Source organism: Camelus bactrianus, chromosome 27 (genome assembly GCF_048773025.1).
Source record: "Camelus bactrianus isolate YW-2024 breed Bactrian camel chromosome 27, ASM4877302v1, whole genome shotgun sequence".
Taxonomy (NCBI): domain Eukaryota; kingdom Metazoa; phylum Chordata; class Mammalia; order Artiodactyla; family Camelidae; genus Camelus; species Camelus bactrianus.
Window position 1 is genome coordinate 11,948,750 of NC_133565.1, and position 14,552 is coordinate 11,963,301.

General features: G+C 34.3%; 1 protein-coding gene across 4 annotated transcripts in view; it reads left to right on the forward strand.

Annotated features, from left to right (window-relative positions):
• Nucleotides 1-14,194, forward strand: part of UBE3A (ubiquitin protein ligase E3A) — a 77,142-nt gene extending 62,948 nt beyond the window's left edge. For 3 of the 4 annotated variants that reach the window (XM_074354171.1, XM_074354170.1, XM_074354172.1), the window contains 7 exons: nucleotides 3,527-3,671; nucleotides 6,137-6,342; nucleotides 6,991-7,155; nucleotides 8,226-8,381; nucleotides 8,480-8,553; nucleotides 12,299-12,442; nucleotides 13,416-14,194. In XM_074354171.1, coding sequence (XP_074210272.1) covers nucleotides 3,527-3,671; nucleotides 6,137-6,342; nucleotides 6,991-7,155; nucleotides 8,226-8,381; nucleotides 8,480-8,553; nucleotides 12,299-12,442; nucleotides 13,416-13,536 — 1,011 coding nt within the window. In that variant the 3' untranslated portion in view covers nucleotides 13,537-14,194. The remainder of the gene's footprint in view (nucleotides 1-3,526; nucleotides 3,672-6,136; nucleotides 6,343-6,990; nucleotides 7,156-8,225; nucleotides 8,382-8,479; nucleotides 8,554-12,298; nucleotides 12,443-13,415) is intronic. The other variant, XR_012502738.1, reaches the window with a different exon arrangement.
• The last annotated feature ends 358 nt before the right edge of the window (nucleotides 14,195-14,552 follow it).

Consider the following 14,552-nt stretch of genomic DNA (forward strand, 5'->3'; position numbering starts at 1 on the left):
AGGTCTGTTTACTAAATGAATTCAATTCAAGGAAGCGTACAAATTCTCGTTTTTAGAATGTTCATTGACATAGCCTTCCAATTTCCAAAATATCCTCCTGTATTCAAGATAGCTTTTGATTTTAAAAATACAGTTTTATGTGGTGTCTATTACATAAAGTGATGCACCTTTACTGTTAGTTCCTAACTCATTCTGTAATTGAACAGTGGATGGAAGTGGTTGTTTTTAAGAAAAACAAAAATAAATATAGCCCCTTAATAATGGCCTTAGTCAGAATAATTATTGTTAAATTTTATGAAACAGTGTTTGTCACCACAATCAAAAGTACTTTTTTTTAAAGATAGGCTACCGATGTCATACATAACAGTATTTTACAGAACCACTTAGTGTATCTGAGAATGATAATCTAAAATAAATAATATTGGGAAATTATCATCCACAGTATTCAGTTGCCAGTAATTTTGCTAATCATTCTTTTTACAAATACTTATATTGAAATACATCCTGATTCTAAAAATAATATATATTATAAAAAAAGATTGAAAAATACAAAATAGCATAAAGAAGAAAATGGAAATCACTCAATGGTTTTAAAAAGGTTATTGCTAGTCATTGAGGAGAGGTCGTAATGCTTAGTAGTTAAGAGCTTGCTGCTTGAATTAGAATCTGTTCTGCTGCTCACTGGCTGACTTGAGCATGTTTATGAATCTCATTACTTCATTACTCTCATTACGCTAGGTATTGTGTCTGTAAAAGGCGGTTAATAATATTACCAACCTCATGAAGTTATGAGAATTAATGAGTTGATACATGTAAAGTGCCCTGGCATATTAAGTGCTATTGTTTTGTTAATACCAGAATATTTTTGTTCTATGTCTGGGTTGTTATCAGCCAAGCCCGATAAAAATTTTAGAACCAATAAAATAAAAGTAACAATAAGAAGAACTAGTACTTAATAAAGAATTGTTGTGCAGGGAATTCATATAAGTCCTTCATATACATAAACTTATTAATATGTTTTTATACTCATTTTACAGATGAAACTAAAGCAAAGAGAAATAAAGTTACTTGTTTACAATTATCATCATAATAGAGCATATTGGATTAAATTCTTTTGGTATTCAAAATGGGGAATGGAGAGTGAAGATTGGTGGGAATGGGCAGACATGTAATAATTTATTTATTAAGAATAAAGGTAAATTTACTTCACTTGTCATATGAAGTGTCTTAGGTGGAGCTAAGACTCAAATACAAGGCCTCTGAATCCTGCAGAAATTGTACCAGATCCTTTAAAAGGTTATCAGTCACATTGATACGGAGTCAATGCTCAGTTATGAATGTTAATGAAGAAGAGCTTTAGGACACATAATTAAGTAATGGATAATCGTCTTTTTCCCACCTTGCAATACCTTGTACTTGATACAAGCAGGGTGTGGTAAGGACATATGTAGACATTGACGTACCGTCTGTAGCACCTAGGCAGGGGGAGAACTGAGAAAAGGAAACTAGCAGGTTTCATGGCAATATGGGATGTTGGCTTGATGGGTAAACCACATTTGAGCAAAAATGGTAATTCTAATTTAGTTCTCAGAATTCTTTACATCCTGAGGCTTGAAACAGGTTTCTAACTGGAACTACTTTTTTTTTCAAGGTTATTTTCAGAATTTGGGATTAGGCTATTGAGAATCCTTTGTTCACAGAGCAAAGTTGTTTTAAAAGGTAACAACATGATGTGTTACCTTAATATCTGTCACCCACCCTAGGACTCTTTCTCATAAATTCTTATTAAGCCTTCACAACTTTGCAGTAGGAAGAGTACTATCCTTTATCATCTTTTTTTTTTTTTTTTTTTTTTTGTCTTTGCAGATAAGGAAACTAAGGCTTAAGTGAGTTGCTTGCTGAAGTTTAAAGGTTAAAAATTATGTTAAGTGACAGCTGGGGACTAGTACAAAGTATTTGACTCAGTCCTACCACAGCACTGTCTCAAAAATAAATGATCTTAATACAACTTGGCATAAAGATGATTTTGTAAATGTTAGAGACCACTGTTGTATAGGATAGACATTCTTTAAAGCTAACTATTCTAAGTTCATAGAATCCAAAAGTTGAAGATAGCCAGGAGATCATTTTGGCCTTTATTCAGACTTTTTTTGATTGCAACCCCTAGTAAGAGAGATTTTACGTAGTGTTCCAGTATTCATGTGCATATCCGCCTGCACATATAACTGAAGAAGAAATTTCACAGTTGATGCCATTACTATATGGAATACATTCTGATTTTTTCCCTGCAACAATGGTTTGCACTAAGTGGATTGCACTACCTGCTAATAAATTGCAGTTGGCAGCTTGAAAAACATTGCTCCAGGGCAGCTGGCCTGAATCATGAATTTATGAGATTTTATTTTGCTTCTTAAAGACACACTAGAATTCCAAACTAGTCCTGTTACCTAAGTAATTAGGTCTGACTGCAGTACTCTTACTCTGATGATATTTGCATCGCTTCAAAACCATTTAAAAAATTCTAGTTGGAACAGTTGCAGTAACCTCAGTATCCTTAAATACTCTGTTTTGGCAAATTTAGAATCGATTTAGCAAATAACATGGGTGATCATTTAGGCATGCTGTTAGTAAATTTCAGGTATGTAAGATAACAAATTGTGGTATAAATATTTTACTTTAGAATATAGTGTTAATTTTATGATTAATCTCACAGTAACTGAGATCAATCACTATGCCTTTTCTACAGATACAAAGAAGTATTTGGTAAAGATTTATAGTTGAAGAAATGTTGATACTAGGGTTTGATAACTTAGTAAGAAGTTAAGAGTAAGGATATGAGCAAGTTTATGTCTCATCTCCTTTCAAAAAAAATGAATATAAAATGTATTCTAGTCCGTTAAAAAGTGGTAATTTATACTAAGCACTGTTATGAGAACATAAACTGTTTCCCTGTTTATCCAGTATATTTTTCTTAATTGAGATTATTTTATTGATTAATAGATTTAGGAATGTATTCTTGAGTTTCTAATCTAATAAACATAAAGAACTAGTGAACCGTTTTGAAGTCAGACTTTACTACTATATGCCATTGTTTTTCCTGAAGTAATTTGAGTAGTCACTTAGGCACTTTTGCCCTCTTGACTTCTCTGCATGTCCTAATCTTATCGCTCATGTCCTAATCTTACCGCTCAGGTTCGTTATATATGTAAGTAACAGAAACTCTAAGTCTCATTTTCTGCTATATGTTAATTTCACAAACAAATCAGTAGTTAGAAAGTAATCCTTTTAGAATTCTATGTCACTTTCTTTTCTGTCCTGTTTTTCCATTATCTGTGAGGCTGAATCTTTGCCCTCACTGATTTTTTAGCAGTTTGCTTCCTGTTTCCATTTAAAACAAATCAAAAGCAAAATCTCTTACTTGCTCCCTACTCGTCCTCCTCGTTTTTGTTTTGCTTCTCCTTATTTTTATTTTGCTTTCATCCTAATACTGACATTCATCTTTTCACTTTATCTTTTCACTCACTAGCTAGAGATGATCGCTATGGAAAATCCTGCAGACTTGAAGAAACAATTGTATGTGGAATTTGAAGGAGAACAAGGAGTTGATGAGGGAGGTGTTTCCAAAGAATTTTTTCAGCTGGTTGTGGAGGAAATCTTCAATCCAGATATTGGTAAATATTTTAGTGATGTGGTCATGGTGTCATTATCTTTTTGAATTAAGAATTTGTTTACCTAGGTTCATAAATATTTTCAGTTATAAAGAGCAACACAAGGAGGTTATGATAAGGATTACCTAGAACCAGAGATAATGACTAATTTGTGGGCTTTTGGGGATCTTCATCACTCATTTATTCAAGTTCTTATTTAGATTACTTAGCCAAATATTTTTATATAGGAAATTATCTCAGGTAAATGAACTTGAAATCATTTTAGAACAGTACATTAAAACAATTGAAGATTTTTTTTTTGCTCTTTTTGTCTAAAATATTCAAACTCATAGCATTTCTGAAATAAGAGTTTCATAGAATAATGATCTGAAGAATGTTGAGAGTGTCTCACAATTGTATTATGCTCAAGGTTTGGCTGTTAATAAATTAATTTGGTTTATTTGCTGCAGGATTTCTTGGGCTGAATATTGTTAATGTTTTCCCAAGCTTTTTGAACTCCAGAACCCCTTTTCTATCCCACATCTAACCGTATTTGCTTCCCAGAAGAGTTTTCATTGAACACAGTTTGGGAAAAACTGATTCTACAATGTCAGTCTAAAGTGGAGAATTTGCATTTCACTGATAGACAATATCAGCAAAGTAGAAAAAAGGAAAAAGACAATGGAAGTAGAAATTATGAGTTCATGACATATAGTTAAGACTATATATTCTAGCTAATGTGTATTAATAATCAGAAGGCTATGTAATTTGTATGTAGTTTGTTCAAAGTAAACCTAGATACATAAAAGTCCTTTTTGAGATAGAAAAGAAAACTAATTTAGAAGCTTTGTAAGTTTGCTAAACTTTAGCTCTAGGTTCTGATGTATCTAAAAATGCAGAACATTAGATATAAATTATAATTACATTATATGCAGAAATAGTTTTAAGAAAAAATATACATTAAACAGTTCACTTGATAGTAAGGCAGTTGAAATGATGGCAGTAGAAATATCAAAAAGAATTACATTGGAAGAACCATCTTTTGTGGTGCTTTTCTTCCAGGGACCTAAAAAAAAAATGCTCAAAATGGAATCTCCTTGAACTTGAAGATTATTACCATTTTCATACACAGATAAAAGCAGTGACCTGTTAATTTACATTCTGATTAATTTAGTTTATTGCTCTTGAGACCAAGGACATACATTTATTATATTTCTTCAAATGTATTAATTATTTTTAATTGTTCTTGATGCTGTTAATACCATACTTATAATTAAATGAAGTTTTTAGCACTTCAGTGGATGTTGTAACTTAGGTCTGTAAAAACAGTTGGATATAAACTGAGAAATTGAAGTATATGTTGGATAATTTATAAAATGTTATTTCATGAACATTGAATAGGAAAAATTCCTAGCTCGGTTCATGTTCTTATGCTCAAAGGGACATTTTAAAGTTCCTTAAACTTAAACTAAATGTGAAAATGAAGAAACATTTTTAAAGCTTTTAAAAATCTTGTAAGTTGATTTATGTGCTGTATTGATTTCTAAAGTTTGTTCTATTGGTAATCCCCCATCTTTTCCAGACCTAACTCTTAAAATATTTCTATTCAGTTTCACAGTAGCAACTGGAAAACATTTTAGTAAAAAACATTAAAAAGTTGTAAATTCAATTAAAATATCATTTAACCTTTATCTTAGATACTCCCTTAAAGGGAAGAAGATAAATCTGCCTTAGTAACGGTTATTCAGATTCATATTTGTGATATAAAAAAGGTTTCCAAGCTTGGGTTTTACATAGTGAAGACCATGTGAAACTTAAAGAAACTACAGTACAAAGCTACTTGTTTTACTTACTGGCTCACAGTTAATGTGTGTATTAAATAGCTTTGGGTTTTGGACATAATCTAAGTTTATGAAGTTTATCTGAGTTTAAGTACTTGGTGTCATCTTATTTTGTTAGGAAGGTGCTAGAAAAACTTCATGGCACCATTGTGCACTTTTGGAAAAACACAAACTTTTTCTTAATGAAATTGTTTTTTTAAAAACAACCCATGTGGATTAAATATGTTTTTATAAGTGAAACGTTTTCATAGTATGATAGCTTTTTTCTTTTTGTTTTGCATTTAGTTTTCAACCATTCATTGAATAAAACATGAATCCAAATTAACTTTTCATTTGTGTTAGTAGAAGATTAGAAAACTTGATTTTAATGAATATTTTCCCTAATTTCTTGAGAAATGCCACCAAAATGTCTCATTACTTTATTTCTTTGGCTCCTTAAAAATATATGCTAACATTTGCCACAATTTGTAACAATCATGTATATTCAAGTGCTAATGTAATAGAGAAAAAAAGTTTGTATATCTAGTCCATATAGGTTTATGTGTGTAATTACTTTATATTTATTTTTATATTTTATGTGTATATTTTATTGTTCATCGGTCTAATAAAATATAAAATTAATGTATTTTAAAAAATCATTTCTTATAGGTATGTTCACATATGATGAATCTACAAAATTGTTTTGGTTTAATCCATCCTCTTTTGAAACTGAGGGTCAGTTCACTCTGATTGGCATAGTGCTGGGCCTGGCTATTTACAATAACTGTATACTGGATGTACATTTTCCCATGGTTGTCTACAGGAAGCTAATGGGGAAAAAAGGAACTTTTCGTGACTTGGGAGACTCTCACCCTGTAAGTCTTTTGTCATTTTTTATTCTTTCTTTTAGATTTTATTTAAAAGCAAATGACAGAGTTTAATTTGTATAAAAAAAATTAAAGCTTTTATTTGGAATCTTTGTTAATATTTACCTGGTAAGATAAAGTTGTTTAATCTGTCTGAAATACCATGAACACTTCAAAACTCAAAATTTTTTATATTACTGTCAGCAAGCTGGTTTTGAAAGATTGATTGTACTGGAAAGAATACTTAAAATATGTTTTGTTTGCTTTTTAATGAAACCACATGAGATTGCCAGGTTAAATCAGAGCTGCACTGAGTAAAGGGTTTGGTGGCTACAGGTACTGTGTGTGTGTCTCTACTCAGTCCCCGCTAACCTTGAGACACCTCTGAGGTTCTCATAGAGCACAGTGTGAAATGTGCTGCTGAGTAGGTGGTGTGGGGCTTCTCAGCAGAGAACAGGGCATCGCCGCTGACGGACAGTCTGTCTTTGGTTTCTGTGTTGTGAACTATTGGGGGACAGGGGGGATACTGTCTGTGCTTTAATTCTTTTTTTGTCAAAAGGTTGGTTTGTTTGTTTTTTAATCTTTTCCCAAGAAGAGTGATACAAACATATTTTGTGGTTCTGTGGTAGCTTTAATTTTTTCTTTTCTGGTTGTTAGGTTCTATATCAGAGTTTAAAGGATTTATTGGAGTATGAAGGGAATGTGGAAGACGATATGATGATCACTTTCCAGATATCTCAGACAGATCTTTTTGGTAATCCAATGATGTATGATCTAAAGGAAAATGGTGATAAAATTCCAATTACAAATGAAAACAGGAAGGTAATAAATGTTTTCATGTCATCCTTGTCTCTGTCTCTTTATTAATTAATTTTTAAAGAAGTATCTAATATAATCCATACAAAGACCCCAAGAAATCAAGTAACCAAGTTCTTATAAATGAAATAGCCACAGTTTTCAAAATCCTGGATATTAGCTGGTATGAGAACACATGGTTGGGCACTAAACACCTTCTAGAGGAAGAGGCCATAGTGCACGGCCCAGGGTGGTGTACGTAAAGCAAGAAGCAGTGAGTTTCTCATGTTAGGCTGTGGAGGGGAAGGGAACAGGGACCTCATAACTAAGGTTCTTATCACCAAATGTTAATTGCATTTAATGTATACACTAATATGTGTGCCTTAAATACCCTTGTGAAAAGTACGCTTTAAATCAATTTTGTGTTTTCTATTGACTGGAGAAGTGTGCATTCGGAAACCGGACTAACGCAGAACATAAGGAAAACTAGGATAAATATCTATAGTAAACTTTTTGGAAGTGTGTGTTTATATTAATAAGATTGTTGATAAAATATTGTATTCACTAAGTTAGGATACAGGGGTATTTTCCATTTACAGTTTGGCGTAGCAGCTATGCGTCAAGTGAAACACCAACATTTCTGCTGAGCCGGTTGCAGTAGGCAGCTTCCCAGATACTCTAGAAAAAGGAGGCTTCCTGGTTTGCTCAAGTCCAGTATATTGCACTCTATTAAAAATGTTAGCTTTTATAAAGTGATGGTGTAATACCTGCATACCTAATTGAGGGAACTTCAAGATTTTATCAAGGCCCAGCTTCTATATTCAGTCTTGTTCATTAATACAGTATCAAAATGGAAACTTAGGGTATATTATTAGTTACGTACATGGCCTTTTTACAGTTTAGTGTCGTCTTTCATTGAGAGCTGTGAGATTGTAATAGGTGTTTTCCTTTGTGTGTGTAAAGTTTGAATTTTTAAACATATTCTTGAATGTTTTCTCTTCGGGAAATAGAAGGCAGGGCAGCGCAAGCCCGGGACGCGTGGTGGTTTGTTTGAGCGGCGTACTGTAAGATGTTCTTCTGGTTACTGTTTTCTGCAGGAATTTGTCAATCTTTATTCTGACTACATTCTCAACAAATCAGTAGAAAAACAGTTCAAGGCTTTTCGGAGAGGTTTTCACATGGTGACCAATGAATCTCCCTTGAAGTACTTATTCAGACCAGAGGAAATTGAATTGCTCATATGTGGAAGCCGGGTAAGCAAGCATGAGTCTGCAAAACTGTCATGTGCTGACTTACTGTTTGTAATGGTGTGGTGTAGAAGATGTTAAGACATATTTTCTTGAATTTGCAGAATCTAGATTTTCAAGCACTAGAAGAAACTACAGAATATGACGGTGGCTATACCAGGGACTCTGTTCTGATTAGGTGAGGTGCTTAAATTCCTGAAAGGAAGATTTAATTCACTGAAGGGTTGTGTGCTGTATGTTTTAGACCTTTGTCTTTAGGTTTTAATTCCCAAATAAGTAAACTCACAAATTCTCAGTTTGTAAAACTAGAAGCTTATTTGTAATATAATCACCCGTTTTGTATTAATCTTGTGATTTATTTCCTAAATGATGTGTTTTATCTAAGTTGCATGTTTTCTGCATTGGGAGTATAAATTATCTAGTATTTCTAGTGATTCTGATTAGAATGTGTGTACTGCTGGCTAGAAGATGATGAAAATAGAACTACCACTTCTGAATGTTTTTCCTTTCTTTGGAACTCTGTGAAATGTTACTTACCTACCCTGTTTGAAGCACCTTTTGTGAAATGGTACGTTCTTTGACTTAATCGTTATAACATGGCAGGGTACATCTAGAATTTATATCTTACATCTGAGGAGACAGCCCCAAATGTTCTTACAGAAAGAAGCAGAGGTTCCAGTCTTACCTGCTTCCAAGCAAATGTTCTTGCTCCTGTACTGTCTGTACTGCACTGTTCGGTCCTGAAAGACATAGGCTTCTTCCTCCCCTGCTAAGATGGTACAGAAAGATGCCCTTTGGCAGTCACTGGTGGAGTGAGGTGAGAAGGCGTTTCTGGAGGTTGTCCCTGAAGTTGCTCTAAGACTCAAGCATGTGAAAACCAGAATGAGTATCAGTTGTACCTAGAAGTAAATAATACGTTGTTGTTTTATTTTGTTAAATTCTTTTATTTTGTTCTTCATTCTGGTTTGTAGGAGGTTACTGGGTATTTCTTCTTTTTAGCACACCATTGGTCATTTCTAGTAGCAGTTGTGAAATTATTTATATTTAGCAACCACTGTTCTGCTACTTACTTGAAGTTTCAAAGGTGATCCATAACAGCGTTGAGATGATGTGAATCACAGTGTTACCACATCAGCGTCTCTGTCAGTGATACGGTTGACTGCAGACACTTATGACCTTGCTGCATCTTAGTATTTCTGTGAGAATAGTTGAAGATACCTTGTGCTGTTTTTTATGGAGAAATTATTTTTTTGAATTAAGGTCTTAATTTTACTTCTTTTATAATCATAATCCTACTTGACACATAATCATCTTAAGAGCATATGTGAATGTGGTTTGAAGGGTAGACTAGTGAAATGACAGGCATATAGTGGCTTCTAACTTACTCTCACAGTTAATGACATTCTAAAAAATCTTTTAAAATAAAATTCAACTTCTTAGTTTTGTCAAGTTATAGGAAAATATTAATTCATTAAATAGAGTCTACAATTAGAAGTTATTCTATGCTGGTGTGTATTTCTTCAATATTTTTCATACTTTTTTTTTTCCTGACCTCTATCTCCATAGTAGAAATTTAAGTCATATTGCCTCTCCTTTGGTCACCATATAAATTAGCCTTGCTTCCAAGTTTATTTTGCATATTTCTTGAATATTTTGGGTATTCTCGTTTGTATTTCAGATTTGTCCATCTCTCACTGAGTCTCATGTATGTTTGTGTGGCCCAGCACCTCCTGTCTAAATAGGGCCAGTTTCATCAGCTGCTTTCATCCCTTTACAACCAGAAGCTACTTTCAAGGGACACCTCTGCTTCCCAGGGTGTCCCCTGTCCCCTCTTGGGGCATGGTGTCTTTGTGAGACTGCCAGTTTTGGTCCAGGGTACTTTCCAGCCGCCAGTGCTCTTCCTACCTGCCCCTGGAGTGGGGCTGTGCCCGTTTGGAGTGACCCCTGGCCCGTGTTACTCTGCACACCCTGCTCTTCCACACGGCTCCTGCTGGACTCTGCCCGTGTGGGCTCAGCTGTATATAAAAACTCCACTTCACCTGTCAGTTGGAGTTTGCTGCTCTGTGTTTCTGGTTTTAACTTAGGCATAGATTATGGGTGTATTTACTGGATTTTTCTCTCCTTTTTGTACTGGGTAGGTTTTAAGAGATGTGAATGCGATGTGATCTATGCAGCTATCACTTTAGTGGAAAAATGCAGAAGCTTCTTTTTTTCATTTTCAGTTTTCTAGTTGCATCCTTAATTCAGAATTTTAATGTAGAACATAACACTTACAGGAAGAGAAGAATTTTGTTTAGTGTTTTCATTGTATAAACTGATAGTAATCCCAGTATTTTAAGTTCTAATTTTTTAGAAAGAACCAAGAAAACAGTACCTTAATAACATGGTATACTGGTCTGGTCACAGCTGGACTGGTCACAGTGAGCACTGACGGTCTGCTGCTTGCTTCAGGGTCTGTCTGCCGTGGCACCCGCTGGTCCACCCCTTCAGGTGTGGCTGACTCATTTAGGCTTCAGAACACTCCTGCAGGGTGAGGAGGTTTTCTGCCCTGACAAAGGGCTCTGGGCTACAGCAGACTTGCTTTTTCTTGCCAGATACCCAAAAGCAATGACATAAACTGTGGTACGATTTCTCTCCTTACTGAGAGATGTGCCTGTACGTTCCATGTCCCATTTCCTTTTTTGTTTGTTTTTGTTTTTTTTATTATTTTCTCTGAGTATGGGGGATTTGCAGAACTGAAGGATGGGGAGGGTATTAGAGTGTCAGGGAAGGGAAGTAGCAAGACATTGCAGAGAGCCAAGAATTCTAATAAAGCTAATAAACCTATGTCAGAAATAATGGCATTGCCCTGACAAAAATACCAGCATTTTGGTAATAGAAATTATATACTGGAATACTAGAATATCAAAAATTAGAATTGTAATTAGGGATGTAGGAAGTGGACATTCTCTGTAGGAAGTGACATTCTCTGCCAGGATTCTGGAAAGAATTTTTCAAATAATAAGCCTAAAATGCATTCTTTCATCAATTAAAAGTGTCTTTAATTGTTTTCTAAAATCTTGGAAAATTTTAGGTGAGAATTAGTGTATATATGAAATTTAGTATTTTATTATTCAAATAAGCATGCCAAGATTGCTTTTAATGTGTTTGTATTTTGTTTTTAGAGTAAATGTAACCAGCATCATTATAACAAGACTTTTATCACACAGATTTTAGGAATGCTAGGGATTAAATGATTCTCTTAAAATAACTGCATATGGCAAAAATACAATAATCCTTAACAGCACCCCCTCCCCCCCCAGCACACAACTGGATAAAAATGTTCTAGTTTATACAAAAGTTGTATACTTCTTTATTACTACTTCTAGGTGTGTGGGTTGTCTTTGCTTTTTTTCTTTTTCCCCCCATTTCTTTTGTCCTTAATCTGTATCACCTTTTCCCCCAAAGATGAGTAAGGTATGAATAGACAGAGACAATAAAAGAGGAGGGGTAAATAAAATATGCATACCTGAAGACATTTAGAGTTAATTTTTCAGAGTACATATTTCCTTTCAGTCATCTTCAATTCATAGGATTTGGTTTTGGATTTTGTTTTTTGTATATGATTATGTATTGTGAATATGCCATAGTTTACATAATTATTTCCTTTTGTTGGACACTAAGATTTACCAATTTTACTGTTGTAGATAATGTAATGATGAACATAAGCCTTTATACTTTTAAAAACTGTTTCCTTATGATAAATTTGCATTAGTGAATTCCTAGGTCCTAGATCACCAGGAGTGAATCTTCAGAGTACCTGGTCTTAACTTCCAAGTTGTTTTCCTGCTATGATTTTAATGTAAATTATCAACTTATATTAGTGCTGGTTATTTAATGAATGCCAAACTAAAATCAGTATTACATCTTTTTTTCCCCATTAGGGAGTTCTGGGAAATCGTTCATTCATTTACAGATGAGCAGAAAAGACTCTTCTTGCAGTTTACAACGGGCACGGACAGGGCACCTGTGGGTGGACTAGGAAAATTAAAGATGATTATAGCCAAAAATGGCCCAGACACAGAAAGGTAATTGTTAAATTGTGACTGAAAACCCTGCATTCCATATCACACATGTGCACTGTGCAGAAGCTTCTGAACACTTTTGCAGTTTTTTATAGAAATTTCCAATCACACAAAATGTTAGTTCAGAGAATATTTTGCTGCTAATGTTTGAGGAAAATTTTTAAACACTGGCCTAGTTAAAAATTACCATGGAGTTCACTTGATTTGGAATTTTGCAAATTGGTATGATTCATTCAGTTTTTGGTTGAGAATTTTTTATATGAAAGCCACAGTATGTAATCTACTTAGAAAGTCAGATTGAGGCGCAGAAGGTTGTTCACCCCTAGACTATGCTAGAATCTCCAGTTTCATGACCCTTGTATCTGCGTTTTCTCTCCATTGTACGGTTAGCACATGGGGTGCGTGGGGACCGTCCATGAGCAGCAGTGTATCTGATGGTTTGCATGTATAGCAGCATTTCTGCTAGTTTTCTGTACACATTATTTGATATTACTTGGTATTAATGTGAATTTAATTGTTGTCAGATCATTTACATAGTCATACAGGAATATTTCTAATAAACATTAAAAAATATAGACCAGACCTTGAAATTTTGAAAACAAGGTTTAAACATTATCTCCACTTTAGAGTGAGTTACTTGACTTCTCGGTAACTTCAACTCTGTAGTGGGGAAGCTGATACTCACTCTGTAGGTTTATTGTGAAAAAATTTAGTTAAATGAGCACCTAAAACATTCCCTGGGGTATAGTAATAACTCTGTGGGTGCAGGATGTTGCCATCATCAGTCACCATCCTCATCACTAGCACTAAGTGACTTACAGATAAAGACAGACTGGTGTTTGGCGGTTGCATGCCTTGCATAATGTAGTCTGCATCGCAAACCATCTTGACATTCGCCGACTAAAGCAGGGTCACTTAATACTGAGCCTAATGCCCGTGACTTATTTTCCTGTTTTCCCCCTTTCTCTCTGTATAGGTTACCTACATCTCATACTTGCTTTAATGTCCTTTTACTTCCGGAATACTCAAGCAAAGAAAAACTTAAAGAGAGATTGTTGAAGGCCATCACTTATGCCAAAGGATTTGGCATGCTGTAAAAAAAAGAAAGAAAGAAAGAAAAGAAAAGAAGAAAAAGAAAAAAAAGGGAAAAAAAGAAAAAAGGAAAAAAAGAAACTCAAAATTTTAGTAAATATAACAAGAGGGATAAAATTGGTGGTGATGTTGTCCCAGTACAAAAAGGCTGTAACATAGTGAACCGCAGTAGTCACCCACGTCTGTGCCTCCCTTCTTTATTGGGGATATGTGGGCTGGAACAGCAGATTTCAGCTACTTATATGAACAAATCCTTTATTATTATTATTATTTTTTGCGTGAAAGTGTTACTTATTCTTTCACTTGTATGTACAGAGAGGTTTTCTGAATATTTATTTTAAGGGTTAAATCACTTTTGCTTGTGTTTATTACTGCTTGAGGTTGAGCCTTTTTGCATATTTAAAAAAATATATACCAACAAACTACTCTCCCAAGGAAAATATTGCCACCATTTGTAGACCATGTAACTTTCAAGTATGTGCTATTTTTGTCCCTGTATCTAACTCAAATCAGGAGCTGTATTTTTTTTTAAACAATTTGCTTTTGAAACTTGAAGTCTTGAAAACAGTGTGATGCAATTGCTGCTGTTCTAGTCCCCAAAGAGTTTTCTGTGCAAAAATCTTAAAATCAATAAAGACGGAAGGGAGAACTTGGAATGTTTAACTGCAGCCCTCAGAACTTTCCTTTAGTAACAGCACAACAGGTTGAAACAACTCATGCCGCAGTGTGTCGTCTTCATGTGTCTTGCAGTGAGCTGTCTGAGTAGCCGATCCCCTTTCTTAGTGTCTGAAAGGACAGGGATTTGTTGTTGTTGTTGTTCTTGTTCTTGTTGTTTTAAGTTTACTGGGGAAAAGTGCATTTGGCCAAAAGAAATGATAGTCAAGCCTTTTGCAAGAAAGTTAGGAAGTTTTTTGTGTATTATAAACATAAAGCATGTGAAAGTGCACTTAAAATAAATTTTCTATAATTGCTTCTTACCCTCATTTTAAATAGACAATCCAAAGTCTTCCCTTCACGTTGC